This window comes from Phoenix dactylifera, unplaced genomic scaffold (genome assembly GCF_009389715.1).
Source record: "Phoenix dactylifera cultivar Barhee BC4 unplaced genomic scaffold, palm_55x_up_171113_PBpolish2nd_filt_p 000076F, whole genome shotgun sequence".
In the NCBI taxonomy this organism is placed as follows: Eukaryota; Viridiplantae; Streptophyta; class Magnoliopsida; order Arecales; family Arecaceae; genus Phoenix; species Phoenix dactylifera.
In genome coordinates, this window is record NW_024067675.1 from 839,996 (window position 1) to 862,384 (window position 22,389).

General features: G+C 37.8%; 1 protein-coding gene across 1 annotated transcript in view; it reads right to left on the reverse strand.

Annotated features, from left to right (window-relative positions):
- Positions 1-22,389, reverse strand: part of LOC103706723 (rRNA biogenesis protein RRP5) — a 47,699-nt gene that overhangs the window by 2,281 nt on the left and 23,029 nt on the right. The window contains exons 19-37 of the mRNA XM_008790941.4: positions 22,204-22,284; positions 22,043-22,117; positions 21,857-21,958; positions 18,800-18,968; positions 18,575-18,708; positions 18,264-18,347; positions 18,049-18,149; positions 14,329-14,482; positions 14,157-14,231; positions 13,900-14,053; positions 12,578-13,223; positions 11,169-11,229; positions 5,225-5,370; positions 4,959-5,142; positions 4,783-4,881; positions 4,262-4,626; positions 3,988-4,164; positions 268-364; positions 39-194 (exon numbers count right to left, since the gene is read on the reverse strand). Coding sequence (XP_008789163.2) covers positions 39-194; positions 268-364; positions 3,988-4,164; positions 4,262-4,626; positions 4,783-4,881; positions 4,959-5,142; positions 5,225-5,370; positions 11,169-11,229; positions 12,578-13,223; positions 13,900-14,053; positions 14,157-14,231; positions 14,329-14,482; positions 18,049-18,149; positions 18,264-18,347; positions 18,575-18,708; positions 18,800-18,968; positions 21,857-21,958; positions 22,043-22,117; positions 22,204-22,284 — 3,060 coding nt within the window. The remainder of the gene's footprint in view (positions 1-38; positions 195-267; positions 365-3,987; positions 4,165-4,261; positions 4,627-4,782; positions 4,882-4,958; positions 5,143-5,224; positions 5,371-11,168; positions 11,230-12,577; positions 13,224-13,899; positions 14,054-14,156; positions 14,232-14,328; positions 14,483-18,048; positions 18,150-18,263; positions 18,348-18,574; positions 18,709-18,799; positions 18,969-21,856; positions 21,959-22,042; positions 22,118-22,203; positions 22,285-22,389) is intronic.

Here is a 22,389-nt window from a genome sequence, read left to right on the forward strand (position 1 = left end):
TGTCGTATTTGGGATGATGGACAAATTCCATCACTTACCTTGCATGAGTTTTTGAACTTTTTGGTCATTCTCTCCAGAAGCTCATCTGCCAGCTTGTGTTGTTCAGTCCTTTCATACATTCCCAGAAGAGCTAGATGCAATTTTTTGGGATCACAGTACTGCAATGCTCTCTGGAAGGTTTTCTTAACAGCCTCCTGATAATGGCACAGTATTAGTTTGTGCCACTAAACAAAAGATAGAATAGACTGTAAAAGATCTCCATTTTACCTCAGGTGGACTTCCATATTCATTTTCTAGATTAAAATATGCTACCCAAATATTAAGCTTTTCCCCCTCTTCTCTGATGTTTATTGTTCTCAGAGCCCTTCAAAACACAAGATAAAATCAATCGTCAAGAAACAGAAAGGCTCTGATATGGTAGACATAGTAACTACAGTATGTTGGCAGATTGAACATTTTTTGCTTTTTTTTAGGTCAATACGCCGTGTTATAGTCAGTACAAATTCAGCACAATATTCTAAGACAATAAAATAGTTTCATATAAACTATGTATACATGCCCACATGCACGCATGCATGCACGTATGTATATATTCACATAGAGCTGGAAGTGGGCTTGGGCCGGCCCGAAGCCCATCGGGTCGGGATGCCCGCGGGCCGGGCTATGGGCTAGACCCAATGCATTTCAGGCCGGGCTCGGGCTAAATAATTAAGCCCATTTCTATTTCGGGCCGGGCTCGAGTATCTCATTGGCCCGGCCCGGGCCCGGCCCAAGCCCGAGCCCAAGCATTTTGTACAAATTATAGAGGGTTGACAGCATGTTGGAAGCTTGTTGCAAATTGTTCCCAAACTTCAAAAAAGTATGCCATGAACCAATAGGTTGACCACATGTAAATGAGACAAAATTTATTTTTTGATATTAAACTAAATGCTTTATGGCAACCAAATGGGCTCGGGCCGGGCTCGTGATCGGGCCTGGCGGACTTTAGTCCAATCGGGCTGGCCCAATTGGGCTCGGGCCGAGTTTCTGTAAAACTGTTCGGGCCTAGGCCTGGCCCGAAGCCCGGAAAATAATTTCAGACCGGGCTTGGGTAGGGGTGTGGCCCGGCCTGGCCCGGCCCACTTCCAGCCCTATATTCACATAATCTTTTTATTATAAGCAATTTAGAGATAGTGGATCACATCCAATTGTTTGGTGTAGGCCCTCATTATAACGTCAAGACCAACCTCACAAGTGCTATTTTATGGGTGCCAAACAATAGTTCTACTATGTGTGTGTATCTATGCATGGTTATGAGCTAGTGTGTGCATGTATCATATATCACATATGTTTGTGTATATGTATATGTATATACATATGTGTGTATATGTATAGAGAGAGAGAGAGAGGTGGACTTGGCTATACTTAAGTGGATCTCCATTCAAAGCAGGCCAAGTCTAGATCGGATGATGGGGGCCTCACATCGATGATCCGAGCTATCGGGCGTGATCTACTACCTCTAAATTGCTTACATTCCAAGATTTGGAGACTCCTAACCTATGCATCAAGTAGTCAAAATACATGGACTAGGGATCTATATGAGTTTGGTGTCTAAGCAGTTTAAAGGTAATAGATCCTTTTCAACAGTTCGGATCATTGATGTAGGACCCCCGTCATCCAATAGACTTGACTGAATTTAATTGATTTATTTGGGTGTAGCCAAGTCCATCTTTCTCTATGTATATATGTATGTTTGTATATACGTTTATGTATGCATACGCATATGTGTGCACGCTAGTTCTTTTAAGGAGCAACCAGGTTAATCCTAATGGAAAACAACAAGGAATACCCTCCTAAAGTTAAAAAGGAGCAGATAGGTTTGGTCATTTCCAAGAGTCAAAAATCTCATGATATCCCTACAGCTCATGAGAAATTGGCTAGTCCTATACATTGAAACTCAAAACCTTATTGAGAAACCTTTTTGCCTTTCTCCTCTAGTTTCTTCTTGCTCCACTCACCACAAGCCCTCTTCCTCTCATCATGTTGCTCAAAGGCCCGCCACCTATTTCTCCCACCACCATACCACCTCTCCTTCCTCCTACCTCCAACCACGACAAACTATGCCGACCACCTATGGTTCCCACATTCCATGCCTCGTCCTCCCATTACCCATCACCAGCTACCACCCACCAACTCCCACGGTCCATCACTTCTCCATCCGCTACTCTCCCTCACACCTCTCATCCTCTCTTTCTTCCCATTGCCCATGTCTACCCTTCTCCCACTCTTTTCCCATGGCCCACTCTTTTCAAACCTTCTCCATGATCATGGCGATTTGCTGGTTGTTTAATAAACCCATCATAATGCTTTTGATATGGCTACAATGAAGTAATCCACAAGGCTAAACAATATGCTTAAAACCATACGCCAAAACCAGTCATTGCCTTCTAGAGTCTATGATCAAGAGAGAAAGGGTGATTTTCCAGATACAGAATGTCAGAATTGCTTGCTTTGGGTTTAGCAACATGATTCTAGGATGGTCTGGAGTATCTGAACCAATAAAATTTCTATGTTTAGATGGAAGGAGAGATTTAAGATTCTTTAAAATAGGCAATCATGTTAATATGTTGAATGGTTAAGGAGATGGACTAAAATTTGTTGGGCTCTGAGCTTGCGGGTGTCTGGTCAATAGGACTTGGGTCCTTTGGTTTCCTCACTGCATGCACCGGAGAGAGGCATGCGATTAGAATCCAGATGGTTTCTTTCCTACAGTATTTCTAAAGCAAAAAGAAAAAGAAAACTATTAGGTAGTTGAAACCCTCATTTTTTCTCTCACGAAACAGAAACTTCCCAGATAGCATATCGCCACCATAGCTAGATCAAGACCTCAAATTAAACATGATGAACAGACCAAGTACTTTGTGAGATAAAACCATGAACTAGAATTTTGGAACCTGTGATATATTTGATCAAACATTCAAAAAAACTGAAGTGATTTGACCTGAAGGTTGTACGCCGCATGTTGTGGGTCAGAGGTTATGAAACAAGGAGATGAGGTGGGTTTCAAGGATAAAGGAAGAAAGAAAGCAGGGGAGAAGCTGGCACGGATTGGGGCACAGAAGGAAAAAGAAGTAAAAAAAGAGGAAAGGAAAGGGAAGTACACAGGCTGGGGTTGTAGTTGGATGTTGGGGAAACCAAAATACCATGATTTATTTCATACAGCACACAAAGCATAACATATCGAAAATGTCAAAATAGCACGTTCTGCATTATTTTATTTTATTTTATTTTATTTCATTTCATTCTAGCATTACCTACGGTTGGGACAAGGTCTGATGGTTATAATCATAGAGTGTCTCTAACTCACTCATATTCCACCTTTCAACAGAAATAATAAGTATCACCTTAAAAGAAAAAATAGCAAAGAAGACAAAGAAGGAGGAGGTAAACATTAAATTAAATGAGAAAAAAAAATATACAGGGTGAGGCATCAAGTTGGCTAATTTAATGGACAGGTTCCGCAACCTCAAGTCAAAGCCAGCAGTAATTACCGTAATTCATCTCCTCAAATTTCAATATTTTATGAACTTTACATGCTTATTGTACTTTGCTATCTTTGCTGGTACTAAATCATAGATACAATACCTTTTCTTTTCTTTTTTTTAATTTCCTTTTCTTTTTGAAAAAAAAAAATCGATTGAGCATGAGAATTTATGCAACAACAACACACCTTATCAGTGGCCACAAAAAACGTTCAAGAGATCAAAGAAATTACACCCAAACACCATAAGTATGTTTGTCATTTTTGTTTCAATGTAAGTCTCCTTTATTGACCGATATTCCCCACTAAATGTGCTGAATGTGTGGCAGAGTAATAAAGGATTCTACCATTACCTGATTTCCCTTTTCATTTCCTTTCTCATCATTTGTGAGAACTAAAATGATAATAATGCACAAACAGTCTTTTATTTACTCAGGGCTGTGAATATCTTACTGCCAGAGGCATACCGTTCTGCAATGGAGCGTGCTTTTTCAACGTCTGCGAGAGATAACATGAAAGCCATGTACTTTATCCAGACAAAACTACTGTTAGGAGAACTTCTGACCAATTTCTCAAATTCATCTGCTGTCTTTGGTATATCCTTCTGTAGATTCCTCTCCTCAGAAGCACTGATTTCTAGCTCCCTATGCAAATGATTGCAATAGTAGCAAATGTAAGTCCAGAGAAGAAATTGTGAAGACTTACCCAACAGTGAGAAGTGACAGAGAGATGAGAGCAGACCTTTCCTCCTTGGCTTTTTTCTTCATGCGTCGAGCACTCTTTTTTGCAGCCATATCAGTCACATTGACAATTTCCTGGCTTACAGTCACATTATCCAAATCAGAACCATCCGAGTCATCAAGAACAACCTGCAGAGGAAGAACAGAAGCCCTTGTTTCCGCTTGTTTGAGAACTGCAGGATCCTCACTATCACACCCAAACATCTTTTCAATATGGGGTAGGTCGTCATTCTGCTGCAAAGCAAGCAATGTACCATCAACACTGTCATCATCTGTACCATGATTTGAGATGATATGAACATCGCTGGCATTTCCAAAGTAAGATTTCTTCATTCCAAGGGATATTCGATGTCTTTCCTCATCAACCTGGCAATTGAAAGTAAGCACACAGGTAGCCAGTTAGATGAACAAACACATCCGAGCATATGTTGGGATATATTATCATGAGGCCCTCAAAACTAATGAAGGGGAATTGTTCACAAGATGGAAGCATGCTGGCTATCAATGCGTGTATATACTTACCTTCAAAACTGTTGCTACAACTCTATCACCTGCTTTATATCTAGTTTCAATGTTATCAATGGGCTCATCTGAAAGTTCTGATTTATGACATAAACCAACCTGTTCAAAGAAAAATTACATCAAATCACTGATTCCAGAGTAATGCCCTCTTGGAGGCTAGGTAAAAGGACATTTACCACGTTGGTGTTATCAATTGCTATAAACAAGCCATATGGCTCAGTCCGTCTAATCTGCCCAGAAATAATATCACTGACATGTAGATTACAGAAAACACCTGGATCAGATTTTGCTACCTCGGTCTTCATATCCGTCTTCAATGTCACCTCAACTCTTTTGGATGCAGGATCCACGGATAAAACCCTGCACAAACCTTTTGTTACCTCGAAGCATCTGACAATCTCTCTCTCTTAATCAAATTATGGTGGATAATTTGATACGTTACCTGCCATGTACAAGTTTTCCGGCTGGAAACTCTTTTTCAGGATTTTCAATGTATCCATCAGACAAATTTGATAGGAGGATTCTAGCATCAATCATTCTAGACAGCATAATGAAACATCCTTTCGAAGTTACACTCTTGACATATCCCTGCACATTCAAAGCAGTAGAGCTACCTGTGATCTCAAATCCTTTATACTGAGACCATTAACAATAATTGTTTTCAACCATTGTTACAAATTACAGTCCAGAGGGAAGAATCCAATTAAGGAAAAAGCAATTACAGAGAAAGATAATTACTCGAGAGATTACTTTCATCTACATATTGTGTTACTGTTCACTCGAATAATTAGATTAAACATGTCCAAGACATACCCCCCCCCCCCTCCCCCCAAACGGCACCGCGGCACCAAAAGAAGAAAAAAATCCTGATACCCTGTAAGTGATACGCAATTAAAGGTGGTTTACCAGATCAACATGTATGCTCCTTATACAAGCAATCCAGCATAAGCAATGTTGTCAGTTTGCCTTCTGTACAGTGTCTTGACACTTCCATGGTGGGAATATTTCTCTTTCGCCTGCAGCCACTAGTGCCTTCTCACTAGGATGTCTGCTTCAAGAATGCCTAAATGTCTTATGGTAAGCTAGTCTTTTGATTACTAGACCGAATATTATGAAGTGGCAAAGGAGCAGTCACACTTCGACTCCAAAAAACCCACATCTGATGCTGATTCTTATGGTGTGACATGCCTCTTACTGCTGATGTCTTAAAAAATACTTCAACCTAGTGTAAGAATGTCTTGTACTGCTACCTTGGATAGGTCAAAAATATAGTCAGAATAAATCTTTTTTTTTTATGAAATAAACCTATTCAAATTTCATTTGATTGATCTTAAAGATTTGATCATAACACTCTTATAGTGGGACTCTGAAAGAGGTGCTCTGATATAGGACAGCCTAGGGGAAGGAAGAAATGAGGTCCATACGGCATTAGGGCTGTCTTAATTGTTTGCAGGAATTTTAGGTTTGAACCTCAATATTCAGTAAAGTTGAAGTAGAAAGTTAATGTTCTAGAAAAGAGTGGGTAATAGATGACTGTTATATAACCTAGGGTTTAATCTAGGGCCTAACTTGGTTGTTAAAGTTTTCTGCCATTGTAATCAAAATCAAGAACTAGCTTGGAATTCTCTGGGAATAACTGATATTGATATGATTGGGAGTCATGCAGTAAAGTTTGCATCCTGCGACTGTCTCATAAACAATGGTCTTATTTCCTCCACTTCCTCTTTAGCAAACAGAACTACTGCTCCTGGTCTCTGAATTTGAGTGAACTGACTCCTCGACACTCCATTAAAGCTGCAGGTGCCTTTTATTTTTTTTTTGGTGTGCTAGGCAATTGCCTTCTTACCTTTCATGCCACTCGCTACCTGCTTACCCTTCGTGCCCCTCTCTGTCTAGCTATATTGGGACGCATATCGCTCTTCTGATCGAGTCGACCGGATAACGTAGTGCCTCGTCTAAGCATCTTTCGATCATATCTAAGGATGTCTCAGACAAGGAGTCATGTGGTGACCGGCTCTCTTATGGCCATAGCTAATCAGCTGGAAGGATGTATGTAATATTGATCTATGCCTATTGCCCTGCATCGACCCTAGCCTTGCTAGCTATGAAGTTGACCGGTCGTGGAGGCGATCCTCGTTAATCAAGCTCCGGCTCCTACTGCTGGCCCACAAGCCATCCAATCATAGGATCATCCTCATCATCAACGAAAGCACTATGGATCGAATCTGTGTACTTTAGCTCCACTTCCTTCTGAATGCACTTCAACCTCAACCTCAAATTGTAGTGAATATATACATAATCCTTGAGGCGCTTCTATGTCAAACGATTCCTCTGGTTGTTGTGGATGAGGGCGAAGGTGGACCAGTTGCGCTCACAGCCACTCGAGGAGACCGTTTGGAAAAGGATTCGGATAGCTAGCCGCTTAAGATTTTTTGCAGACAAACCAAAATTAATCCACCATTTAGATGCAAAAATATTGAAGAAAATTACATATAAGATAGCACCATATTAATAACCATCTAACACCAGGTAAATGTCCTGATGTGTAACATACATGGATTCATGCTTTTTTACTTACGACAGCTGTCGGTTCCCTCTTTAAATATTTTGTTCTGTGAAAAAGAACCATGTTGTATTATAGTAATAATGAAAGATACCAGTTAACTTACACATGTTTCCTAAGTTAACTTAACTCTTCGAGACATAGGACACAATTTCTGGATCATGCTCCATTTTGTAAATCACATTACGAAGAGCAACCAGAAGTTCGTCATCCATATCAATTCTAGCTATGGTATACTGAAACCGAGGGTTCAGATAGTATGCTACAGATAGAGTTCGTTATTATCTTAGTAAAATTGTACAAGTACAGGAACACTCTAATTTTCAATATTCTTGCTTACCTGCTAGATGCAAGTCCCTACCCATCTGGTAGTCCCACCGCCGCTCAAAGATGTCGATGTACTCGTGGGCATACGTCGGATCTGCCTCCATAATCTGAATCTTTGTCCTCAACATCATGTGATACAAAAAGTCCATTTGGAGGTACCTCTCGCTGTCCATGACCCAAAGGACTTCATACAATGATCTGATAGCCTTTACTATCGTAGTGGCTCGCTTTCAGAATGTCTGTCTCGTCACCAAGTCTTCGACAATGCTCCCTTCAGTGTCGGCTCTCGCATATCTACTTTTCTGCCACTCAGGACTGACAAACATCTGATGTATTCTCAAGAAGGCTATTAAGTACAACGTAGTTGGTAGCAAATCGTGTGACTCATGGTCTCAAGATCTCACCCTGCATGCCTCCTCATCAGTGAAAGAATCCATTGTTATAAATATATCTGGTGATGGTTTGGGTTGTCTTCATTATCTGCTACACCCTATGAACCTTCGCAATATCCATCAACATGAGGTCGATACAATGTGCAGTACATTGGGTCCACAATATATGGTCATCGCTTCAAGATCTTTCCGGCAGCCTTATATTGTGGCCCATTATCAGTAATGACCTGCACAACATTCTCCTCTCCTACCTAATCAATCACCTCCATAAGTTTGAGGATGTACGCGGCGTCGTGCACCTAATCAGAAGCATCAACCGACTTGTGAAAAAAATTCTCATATCATAATATGTCAAAAAGATAATGCTCCACCTGATAGAACCAATCCAACCATCAGTCCATATGTAGGCCACTTGCTCTTGTATGAGGCAATCAATTTCTCCAGGTCCTTATTATGTCTAGAAGCTCACCGTAGATATCTTTCGAGCTTGGAGGATCTATACTAGAACCTAACAATGAATGCTATATATATTTTTCTAAGCTCGTGGGCTTGCATCAAAAGCTACTTATTTTTCAATTTTTTTCAAATTTAGGCCCAGGCCACTGTGTGCATGATCACATCAAAACTTGAATAAATTGATACCAAATTTTGCTGGAGAGTAGCTTGCATGCCTCTAAATACGTTTCTAATTTTATATTTTATATTTTTATTTTTTTTTTATTTTTAATTCAAAAATATATTTTTAATTTTCAAAATTATATATAATCCAAAAATTAAATGTCATCATGTACATTATCCATAGATCTACAACATATAATAAAATCAAGCCCAAATTAAAAAATTTGGCATGACCTCTTCTTCTTTTGCAATTTTCGAGCTACTTTATTAAGCCCCAAAAACAAATGAGGAAATGAGATAGGGGAGAGGAAGCATACTTTATTAGGCTTGGATCTTCCTTCTAAAATGTTGAATCGGTGTCAATTTCGCTGTGAGGGGAAGGAGAATTTTTTCCGCTTCGAGCCTTTCCAACATCATTTTATCACCAATACAAAGGAGAGGAGGGCCTAGTTTAGAACCTAGTCAACTCAGCGCGAGCCAGAAGGTTCGCACCGAGTTCGAACGGAACCGTCCGTTTCCGAACGGTTCGGGCCAGTACGGTCTGGTTCGGACCTTTTCCGGCCGACTCCGGTCAGTTCAGAACCGGTTCCGGCCGGTTCGTGGCTGGAACCAATTTCGATGGCCGAACCGACCTGGTTTCCCACTGGGTCGGCTCGGTTCGGGCCGAACCGGGCTGTTTGGTCCGGTTCGGCCATCCATGTACGTGGTGTTTGTGCTTTGTATAAACATGCATGCACGCACACATACATGAGAAGCGTTAAAATCCATCTTTGAGGATTGCAGGCTCAATCTTATGAATGTAAAATGAACAATGAAACATCTAAATTGAAAAGAAATGCCATTAAACACAGCAAAGAACACCCAAATGCCTAGATGCCATAAAAGCAATGCCCAACCATATCTGCTTGATAACTTTCAGACTGGAAAGAGGTGAGAAAGTAGTGAAGGGCGAACTTGTGGGTTTAAGAGAAACTGTTGATCCAGACGTGTCCAAATTGACAATACTAAAATCTGAGGATTTATTTTATCCCTGAACTTTATGAATTCAAAATCTGATGAGCTCACAATTGGTCAGGTCCTCCATTAGAGCTGTCAGTTTCTCCTTTTCCTGCTCTGACTTCCCACATCTTTCCACCAACACAGCTGCAAAATATATTAAAATATAGTTCTTTGATTTATGGTTTAGAAGCACCAAGGTCAGTTCAACTTTTTGTTTCTTTTGTGTATCAGAAATGTATGGATTATGATTGCTAGTTTGGATTCTCAATTTGTATGGCATATGATGTTCATTGTTTTGTTGGTAACCATCTGATTTTTTTTTAATAATGATCGACAGTATTGATCCTTAATGTATAATGCCCATCGATAATTTGGATGTTTCTACCAGACAAATGAAATTTACACGGATCTGGATGCTTCTAAACCATAAACTATATCAAAATACTCTTTTGTAGAAACTGAAAAGCCTATTTCATGATACTTGATACAAAAAAATAGGTAATTTAGAAAACTTATTCAAATTTAGGTTTGAGGCATTTCAGATGTGGTTCATCATGTTGAACTATGCAGATATTCAATTTAGAAGTTCCATGATTGAAAGGCCCCAGCAAAACAAGCAAGCAAAATCTCTGCTGGCTGTGGCAAGAAACCCGGGTTCCAATCCTGCCTACACCAAAGGTTTGGGGGGTTGGGGTGTTTGGGGGAGGACTGCCCCCAAAGGTTTATGTACCAGTTTGTCCCAGAAGGCTATGGTACCGGTACGATTCCGGTACCAAATGAACCAAGACAATCAGAATCAACAAGTATAAAAAGTAATTGGTAGTCCATATGAATTTGTTGATACACAAGCAGGACAGATCATATAGACCGGTTCAAGCGAGAGGCAGCATCTGAAGCCACACCGGTGTCATTTTTCTCTAAATGGTATGTGTTATCATACAAAACTAACGGTATTTAAATCCCAGGCTATCCCCATTATGTAGTCCATTGCCTACTGGTCTTTTCTACCGGAAAAAAAAGGGAAGTTCCATCATTGAATTTGCATTGAAAGGATTAAGGCTTCAAACCAAAAAGAATTCTCTACAACACAAAGAGCTCACCCTACACATTATAAGGCTATCATGTCGCTTAAATAACTGCAATAAAAGCACTAATGCCCGTTTGTAGCAAGTGTTGATTGGTGCATGTACCATGGTAGCCCTTGATTACCACAAGCACGATTCACTTCTTCTTAAAAGCTAAAAGCTAAAAAAGTTCCACATAAATCACACCTCATTGCACCACATGAGACATAAAAATAATTCATAATTTAATGCATTAAGCAGTACATCTTTCAAATCTAAGAGTAAGCAAATAAACAGTCATAACAAATAATTTCCACAAATATTGGCAGTTCTTGATGATAATTGTCAATAAGATGACTGCATAATATCACTAATTAAGCAGTGTTCAAATAAACAAAAGCAATACAAAAAGAAAAGAACTACCTGCACATCCATGTTAGGATGAAGATCTTCAATCTTTTCAAACCGCTTGATGTGAGTATTCCTACAATGCATAATAAGCCTTCTTAAAATCTTATTCCCATAAAGAAAGAATACATAATTAATCATGCAACAAAGTTATATTGAATAGGTATTTACCAAGGAGGCCTCTTTTATGCTTTTCTACTTAACTAATAAGTATTATGTACCATATGACCGCTCTAACAATTTCATGTACCTCTTTTATCCTCATACACATGTTTCAAAAATATTAACACTACCAATGCATTGTACAGACTACAGAGTACTGCTGTATTAGACTGCATTTGAAATTATTTAAGAAGCTCAAATAGTGTGTCTAATTTTGTAGTTGCCTTTGCAATGGTGCCAATATCCAGGGAGGATAAGCAGAGATATAATGAAGAGTTGTAAAAAATATACTCTGTATATGACATACAATGTGCGCATACAAAAGTGCCAAATATAGAAGTGCATATAAGTTGATTGTATTGATATGACCTGAAGATTCTTTATCATAAATATATCCAGGTAAAGGCACACATTGCATGGATCTGATATATATACAAGAACTATACTCTGATAGGACACATTAGATAGATTTTATTCCCCTCATTTTTTTAATTAAGAATACAGACAATCATTCCCCAAGGCTGGATTTATTAGTTAAATTGATTCAAACCCTCATTCATATCCATCACTATTGCCTGCCTTTATCCCATCCTACGAAGCATCACTTCATAAGCAGGTAAAAAGAACGAAATAGGTCCGCAAAATATTGAATAAGACGAATAAAGTATACACAAGGAGATAAGCTGGCAGGAAAATATACCAAATTAAACAAAAAGACCATAGCCATAACAAACAGAACATATCCCATCTATTTGGTGACAGACTAAACTGCACAAGAAAAAAAAAAGCCTGAACATATTTCATAGTGATGTTAATACCAAATAGGTTCCGAGACGAATAACATTCAGCCCATATATTTTTTTGCTTAGGCGACATATTTTTACAAGAATACAAAATGATTACATGATAATATTCAGTGCAACTTCCAGCTGTGTATAAAACATTAGGGCCTTGTATGGTCCATGAATAAACAGCAACAACCCTACAAAAAGCCACTTATTCAGCTTTATTCTGCAAACCAGGACAAAGCATGTCAGAGGAAGAATATTTTTGGGATTTCAGGAAACCGGAAGAGAACCCTTAATTCACTTATTCCTCTTAAATCCAGATAAAACATTTCAACCAAAACAGTCTTTAGTTGTATCCACACTTATTCAGCTTTATCCTTACATTTGTATCCTTACATATGACAATAATTAAATATGATATTTTTCATGATTGAACTGACAGAATAATGATACGGCAAAGTCTTTGCCACTTACAAATTGTTGTCAAGCGCTGTAGAATTAACTGATTGGATGTCTTGTAATGAAGAACGTAGAGACAGATCAACATGTGCAGTTCCCTCCGATGAACGAGTTATTTCCAGGATCTTACATTTGACAAATTGGCCTTCATGATATCCTGATAGGGGTTGAGCAACCCATGCATCTACAAGTTCAGTATAATGAGCCTTTCCAAAAAGATGAGGCCCAATCTGCACAAGCAGCCCGCTAACACCAGGAAGGATTCTCTTGACTTTACCACCAACAATATTACCTTGTAAAATGTGCTCAGCACAATTCACATTAGAAACTCTATTTTCTTGAATGTCTACCTTTACAATTTCATGATCAACCGATGACTCAGAAACGAAAGAAGATAGGCATGATGTCAATCTCAACAGCTTTTTCTCTTTATTAGCGCTTACGATTTTGCCTTTGACAGCTTGTCCCACACTGTAACGTTGCTGAAATTCTTGAAGCTCACCAGGTTCACAAGAACTATCAAGGAAAAAAATATGAGCCATGACGTATCGAGACACAGTTAACCAGACCCACTCACCATCCACCTTGACAACATATCCCTTGACAATGCTTCCCACTGAAAAATTGAACTCCTCGGCAGTGGGAATCTTCGTCGATTCTCCTGTGTAAGAATTACACGAGAATTTTTCCAACTCAGAATGACAACTATCTGAAAATTGCTAAGAAGATGAAATAACAAGTAAACAGAGACAAATTAAAAAAGAGCAGCGGGTATTACATTGAATGGTGCATAAAAATATAGTTTCCACAAAGGAATAGGAACGAAGATAAATACAACATCTAAGCAAAATGTTGGCTACATGGTACAAAAATTTTGTTATTCTGATATTCACTCAGTAAACCTTCACCTTAAGCTGCTTGTCGTTTTATGATGGTTCAAGGCATTCAGAAAGATGTGAATTGCAATAAGAACGAATACTGATGAGAGAAAAGGAGAAATAAAATGATTTTTTTTTTTGGGGTGGGGGGGGGGGGAGGAGGTGTGGTTGGACATTCTGTTTGTTTCATAGTCAGAGCAATAATTGTCAGTTTGATAGATGATAGGTTGAGACTAAAGAGCTTTACATTTTTTGCATTCCGTAGTAAATTGTGAAACTATACCAATTAACATTGTTTTTTATAGAAAGAAAATGCATATTGAGTTGTCTATTAACAAGATATGATTTGACTATTACACAATAATTATAATAAAAATAAGTAATAAAAAGGTGCTGGAAGATAATTTACATATTCAAGATATAATGGAAACTAAATCCAAGAAAAGATACCTAACGCACCTGTAAGCAGTGAGGGTCTAACCGACAGTTCCCATCGATATCCTTTTCCACTCTTTCCTGACTGCTCAGGCTTCGCAACAATCCGTGCATCAAGCAATTGTCCAATTTTAAATTTACTGAAAGGATTCTCCATATCATGATTATTGTCGAATACCTACACATACAAAAATTGAATTCAAATTAAAGCAACAACAGACGTAGTTAAAAGAAATAACATGAAATTTGGTAAATCAACAAAAATCATACGTAAAATTCACCTCGGTTATATGAATTCTCCCATGAAACCCGGTCCCAAATTTCAAAATAAGTTCAAGAGGTTTTATGTCAATAATCTGGATCAAAGCAATGAGAATTAATCAAGTGATGCTTGAATTTGCAAATTAAAGGACAATCTACATTTAGTAATTCATAAAGAGAAAAGCATTATACCTCGGCTGCAACAAGTGAGCCCACTGTGTAGCTAGACATTTTTTTAGCCCTTTTAGACCTAGAAGTCTCAGAAACCTCACGCGTAGACTTAAGCAGCAGCAATAGTCTTCCAGAAGGACAGGAGCTTGGAAGTGCCCCAACAGTCACAAGGACACTAAAGTTCCAAGAACATTAAAAGAAATAAATACAATGCCATGTTAAATTGTACAATGATCATTTGTAAAGGACATGAATATTAGATAATTATCCTTAAAGAAAAACTAGGCTATAGAAACCTGCAGAAGGCATACAAAAAAGCATATATATGCACAATATAGGCAGTTCATAGAGTCTTAGACACAAATATGAGCTTCAATATTTTAATGCCAAATGAAGTGACACCGCAATGAAAAGCAACCAAAAGATGGAAGATTCCAGAAAGACTGATCAACATCCAATATCATGCATTAACCAAATCAGCAGCACTGCAGTTGGAATATCGCATCTATGATTATCAGCTACTAGCTTGACATAGCATCAGATGTGATTGTTATTGTGGAAATAATATATATGCATTTGTATGAGGTTGACTTTTCTCCTCTTAAAAGACAAGTACTGCTTTAGTGTTTTCAAATCCTAAACCATCTGATTGAAGTTTCAGATCAAATATTTTTTCCACATCCTCAGACCACATGCATTTTGCTTGCTAATCATTTGCAAATTGACTCATGCCCACTTCCTCTTCCAATCAAGCCAATTCAACAGCCCTATGTTATTCAGATCATTGCAACCTCACAGTCCCACCTCTCTCGCATTGCACCAAGAAAATAGAAGGAATGCATCCACCATAAATGAAAGACCACCATGGCAAGCATGGTAATCACACCATGAAAAAAATGATCTTAATTGGGTTTTGCGACACACCACTATCACTTAGCTTTTCTTGACTTTGTTCATAAACATCCAAAAGAATACTACAAATAGTGCAGCATAGTAGAACAATATGAATTTCAAATGAGACATAGACAAGAAGACTACTAGGACCAAATCAATGACTAAAAAAGTACAATTCCAAGCCACAGCCACAAGTTTGGTGTTTGCGACTTATTTGGCAATCTTGAAAATTTCAGAATATGGAAAAATCTGGCATATCAGATAAAATTCTGGAGAAATTCAGAATTAAATTGATAGATAATAAATATCCAAATAAAAATATTTGTAAAAATAATAATAAGTATATAAGTTCATCACTGCCAACATGTTTTCATAGTAAAGTCACTTCCTCAGTTTCATAGTAAAGTTTGAATTGGGATTTATATAAGGATTTACAATTTTATGCCACAACCAAAAAAGAAAGCTCCTAGCCAATTCTCTGTGTTAATAGCATATAAAAGGAAAAGAGAAAAAATCATTTTTGTTTCAAAAATATAGAAGGAAGTTAAAATACTCAAGCAAAGAGTCTTCCAGAAAAAGATAAGAGCAAGATTGAGCACTGACTCCTTGAGAAAATTAGGATGTGGGATGGGGTTCATGGTGATCTTTAACTTTCCCAAATTCTGGGAACCAGCCTATTTTCTTCCGCACTTTCACCCATCCATGAGAGGGCGACCTGGTCTCTTAACATGCTCAAGCACCTTGACCTCTCTTGGATTTTTCACAAGATTCATGAACTTTTCAGTTAGTTGCAATCCATTTATGAATAAATGAATAATTCATCAAACAACTCCGTTGCATTTTTATTGTGGTTTGTAAATAATTCATGATATTTTTAAAAAGACAGCTGAGTCCATTTCCTATGATCCAAGCAAAAGAAAGGCACATAAGGTAAGTCCAATTCAAATAAAAGATAACTTTAAGGAATAAAAAAGATGGCAAAGCCACAATTAGAAGGCAAGAGGCTAGCCTCCACCTACTGAAATGAAAGTGAAAAGGTGCCAATAAAAAGCTTAATTTGAATAAATAAAATAAAAAAGGTTTTTTTAATTAAAAATATTAAAAACTATAACTTTTAAAAAAACAAACAACAAGAAAAACAACTAAAGAAGCACAGATAAGCGCAAACCTGCAACCTTATGTTTTTGACAAATGGGAAAAATACAATCTAGGATACCAAATGAGTCTTGAGATAGAGATAGATATGGCCTAAACCATGGTGCCAAAAATAGGAAACCAAAATTTCGTCCCAAGGGAAAAGAGGAATATGCAACTGCTTATAGACCTCCAACTCCACACTTAATCACTACTGTTTAGTCATGCTGATGAATTTGACCGGAGAAAGAGGATGAAAATGCAAAAACTGACCCAGTCAACAATATAGTCAACATTCATCACTTTCAACTATCGTCATTTATAAATAGTGGAGAAAACCAACTATTGGAATTCAAAGAGGGTGCAAACAACCCATGATGACAGATAGGAAACAGAAACCTATTATAGGCAATTTAGTAAAATGGTGCACGGAAATGCAAAGAGTGAGAATGAAAAATTAAATGTCACATGATGACTAGCCAAGATTCCAAGATATAGGCTGAAGACCTAGAACAAATTGATTTAAGTTACAGCAAATGGAGCATATCCATGCTTACAGCAAGATTCTGAAAGGTCAAATTAAGGTCGACGGAACTGGTACCAGGCACCGTACCGATTCTTCGGTGACACGAGTCGGTACGGGTCGTGCCAAGCCAGGTCCGCACCAACGGAGGAGACGACACGCAGACCAAGGGAGAGAAAAAGAGAGAGAGAAGGGGGAAAGGGAGAGAGGCCAGCGGAGGGTAGTGGACGCCAGCTTGCCAACTTCGCTTAAAAATCGCAAAATTTTTATGCCACGGCCGGACCCCTGTTTCTTTCAAAACAGAAAAACCAGCCGCAGCCTCACTCCCGCGGCCTCCCACCCCCCTCTCCACTCACTCTCTTTCCTTCTCCCTCTCCGGCTCCAGCAACAGGTTTTGTTTCCATTGCTGGAACCATACCGGTGAGCCACCGGTACGGATCGGAACGACCGAAACCGTCCGCTTCAAGACGGTTTCGCCGATCCTGGGTCAAATACATCACCTTCTAGTATAACATAACCATACAATTAATAGCAAAATTATGCCTACTTTCACAAAACAACACTTGCTAATCCCTAGTAAATACTCAAATCATGTACCCATCAACATAATTTGTTAGGGCATCTAGCAACAAAAATAGGGGACAAAACTTACTCAAAATGTTTTTTAACTGAAAAAAAAAATGATAATAAAGCAGAAGAAAAAATTGTTGTAGCACATTGGGTCTTCGTATCTTTTGATTTATATGAGGAATTGAAATATCAAAGGTGGCCCTCATAGACTTCACACTCAGCAGATAACCATGCAACAAAAAGGTGTTCATCTTTTTTTTAAGATTAGGGTATTGATCCTGGCATGAATAGAACATGCAAAAAGGCGTTCATCACAACAAATTTAAAAGTCAAACTTCACAGCTAGAACATGAAAATTTTCAGGACCATAACTCACATGGTTTTTACTTCATGGCAAACCATCTATTCGGGGAAAAAAATCATGTGAAACCTAAATTGGGCAGGGAAAAGCTGGCACCAACAGTAATAACAGGGATCAAAAAAGGGAATATATCATCTTTATCATGTAATTTAAGTTGATGCAACTAGTGAGTGATTGTCTTTGCCGATATATCAAAGTTGAAGGCACACGCTAAAAATCAGAACTACTACAAACTAGTGACAACAGGTACCATGCTCACCTTTGTCCATTCAAGAAGTGCTTGTGAGGAAGCTTTTGCATGTTATAGTCAGTCATTGACGCATATCCTATAGCGTAATTATACTCCGGAATCGAAAGAACCTTCAAATGGGGGAAATGGGATTTAAGATGAGCGTCATATTAGCAAAGCAAAGCTATTCCAAGTCAAAATCTAGTAACAAAGATAACCTACAGAAACTCTAGTGATCTTCTTACCAAATAATTTTCTTTCACAATCTCCACCACAGCATTTACTGTTTGGTGCAGCTGCAAGTCCGTAGATGTACTTCGACGACGCTTCTGGGAAAAAGAAAAAGATAAAAACTTAAGGAAAAAATTTATTTACAGTTGATTGCATTGACACCTCAATAGACAAAGATAAAGACCATGGAATGTTCATACCCAACACAAATCCAGATCATCTAGAGCTGAAAGCATTTTCATATACATTTGTATACATCATCACATATTCAATCTTTTCCAATAGAAAATGCATTAAAATAAAGCTAATTTAACCAAGACCCAACCTTCTTAGCTCCATCTACACAAGCACTTGTCACCAGCTCCGATTTAAGGGATAGATCAACAAGGCCATCTGATTTAGCTATATCCAGAACTAAAGCTTTAATAACAGATCCCACTTCCACATTAATTCCACCCACTGTAGAACATTAAAATAACCAAGTGTTCACTATGTGAAGGCAAAATATATAAAATATAAATCAACATTTATAAATAAATAAATGACTTACATTGATGATGTGGAACAAAGCCAACAACATCACCATTATCTATGAAGTTAACAACAACACCAAATTCTTTTATTTCCTGAATCTCTCCCTCAACCAAACTGCCAATACTGAAGCTTCTCGTCCAACTTGAATCAGGATTATTGGCATCTGATATATGCAATGCTGCTATCTGTACCACAAAGCAAAATGTTTAAAAGCATACCAAGGTTAAATTTAATTTTTTAAACCGATCACACAAAAGAAATAAAAAGGAATGAACAAAATGACATGGTCAAGAGGAAAACAGAGGATACTAGTACATATATAACCAAGGATTATTAGATGGAAAGTTAATGAATAATCATGGATACACAAGAAATATAAAAGAACAGTTAGGACATGAGATTTAAGTTGTCTGGTCACTGTAAGACAACACCAATGCAAAAAACCTAGTTTTTTTGGAAAAAAAAAGAGCATTAGCTTGCATAACAAAACATTCAAGTGAAAATTAAAGAGAATTTTAATGAAAAGAGCAAAGATCGGTTGAATTAAAAAAACAAAGAAAATTGAAACACTTCCTTGTTGCTGGCCAATCACATCTCTGACCAGTGTAGAAGTATCAAGATTATGCATACATGATACAGTGAAGAAAAGCCCTAAAGATAAGGAAGGCAGCATAAAACAAAAGCTGGGACTGAAAAAATAGAAAAAGAAGAATTAGTGACCATTCAATCACAATCCAGCATTCAGACCACCACCAGCAATTAAAATCGAGGACAACCATTTCTCGGTAGTCAGTTGTAAGCAGTAAAGAATTCTTACGAACACAAAGTTAGCAATATGTCAGTATGAAAATTTGCATCAACTTTTACAGATTAAATTAACATACACCAACTGATTATACAAAATCATCACGAAACAATTAATTATTTCTGTTTCAAAGTTGCAAGTCATAGAAGCAATTACACATATCCAAGTAAAAGCAGAACCTTGAACTATGGATAACAGCATAAGATAATCCTCAAGTGATTCATGTCTACCATCTTATCCTCCCTCTCTATGGGTTTAATAGAGAAGTCAAGACTAAGGTTTAAATATCCTAGGGTTCATTTCTCCTCTATGAATAAAGGAAATCCCAAGTCAAGGAGAAGATCCCCAACGTCCTCCTTGCTTTTCTAAGCTTACGTGCACCATGGTTGGGATTGGAAACTATACCAATAGTAGCTCGGCATCGGGAATCTATGAGTTTTTCAACGCAACTATGTTTCCACTGGATACACAACCTGTAGTCCTTTTAAGATTATGATATTGATACGAATGGGACACAATTTTAGTAGTTTCCTGACAGATCAATATGTATATGAAAGTCTTTCTCATCTTCTATTTTAATTCATCTAGAAAGCTTAATAAGGTTCCCTGGGGTATTGCTAGGATTTATGCATTACAGAATACACAAATACAAAATCCAGACTACTAAACCCCCCCCCCCCCTTCCCTCTCCTCTCTCTGCCCTCAATTTTGGATGATAAAACAGGTTAGCGCTGGCTACTTACCAAGATTATTCAGTCATATGGAACTTGCTATTTTCAAAGGGGCCCCCAGGTCTCATGGTCCTATCAATTTAAATGTCCATCTTTGACCTCAAGGCTCTCCCAACAGTGGCATCCTCCCTCACATATACTAGTGTCATTAAACCAGCTAGCATGATTTTGGAGTGCTAATGTTTTCTTCCTTCAGTACTACAACATTTACTTCTAGAAGTAGGAGGTAATGCTGCCAATATGATGCAGGAAGAGGGTTTCATATCTGAAAAGTTGACTTGGGGCAAAGCAAAACAGTTAAATACGGACCAAGGCATCTATCTAAAGGGAAATAGGAGTTGTTCTCTTCCCTTTTCCTCATAGGCAACGCTTAGATTAAAATTTTACAGATATGAAATCCAATAACTAATACATAGCTCCCTATCTTCGACTTATCTCCATTCTTCCACAAATTAGGATATGTTGAAACACTCTAGTACTCTCACCTTTCTCATGTAAAAGGTCAAGAATCCTAGAGGAGCATGTTATCCTCCCTCTCTATGGGTTTAATGTAACAAAACTTTATCTTTTCTCATATTTGACGACATAGCACTTTTTATCCTAACCTGACATCTACTTACCCTTCGCCTTCTTCTTGATATATCATTGAAATCATAATCTAGCAATCCAACTTTTACATTTTAGCTAACCCATCTTCCAACTTGCCAGATTTAAAAACATCTGTTTCACTTTTTTGGTTCAATAAAGCCAAACATGGTTCGATTATGATGATTTCAGGGGGTTTCAACCCCAGTTTCAGCAATTCCAACCGAAAAAGTTTGAAAAATAGGAAAGTGAGAAACATAAACCATATCAAGAGAATGATGATAGACTTGATTTTTGTACCTCATATTATGCAAACTTCACACAGTAAGTTTAGGATAAAGATGCATATTAAGAAAATCATGTCACACGTCATCTTATAGTTGTTCAATGACAATCCGTCCATGAGATTTAATCTCAGGCACTGCAATTTCACCCTGAAATATTCCGATTGTACCTTCTAGGAGATTTGATTGGGACTTGGCTAAGCAAGCTTAGTTTGATATTATAAAGCTTAGGCCAAATATAAAGTTAGAGGAGGCAGCAGGGATTGAAACAAAAGAAATAAATATAAACTAGCCAAGTTGTAGAAGTATTATGGATTCAACTTTCAACAAATTAGCCTCATGTTATTGAAGACGATATGGAATATAACTATTTCACTAAAATGAAGAACAAGCAAGCAAACACCAGAGAGAAGTCAACAAATAAGCATCTTCAAGCATTAATAGGGAAGACCAAGCAACAATATATTGAAGCATGAAGTATTCACAAATTATGTATTATTCAAACAAAAACCCAGAAATTGAACCACCAAAGCCATCTAAAATTATACAGGACAATTTCCACTTGAAGAATGTCAAATAATATACACAAACCATACTCAATGAAGATCATTAAACAACAATATGCAATCCAATACATGCAATGTTGGGGAAATAATTGTGACCCAAACCTTCTCCTCCAGAAGAAAATATCCTCGAACAAATGAAACATCCGATGAGGAACATAAAGACTGCTTCAAGGATAGTTTAATCCGACCAGTTTCACCATTAACCTGCACGCAGAAAGTTCAGACTGTTTACATAAAACATCAACAATGCAATATCAAAATAAACCTACAATCAAACTTTTTACTCACAGTTAGGACGTGACTACGAACTGATTGGCCAACATAGAATGCATCCGATAAATTATCGATTTGTTGATCAGTAACCTTTCGAATCAAGCAAGAAAAGATTAGCTGAAAAACAAGGGAGTATAAAGAAAGAAAGTGACATGCACATCATGGGTAATGTTTACTTTATCTTTTGGAGAGAATCCAGTCAAACGTCCAAGAAAACGAACAAAGCAGCCATTTTCAATTATATTGCAGACATATCCCTGTTTTAAGTCAATGAAGTATTACAAAATTGTGTTATCAACAGTTACATAGAATCAAAAGATGAGTGAAGAAATGTTATTATGTATGTATCCATGTAGGTTACA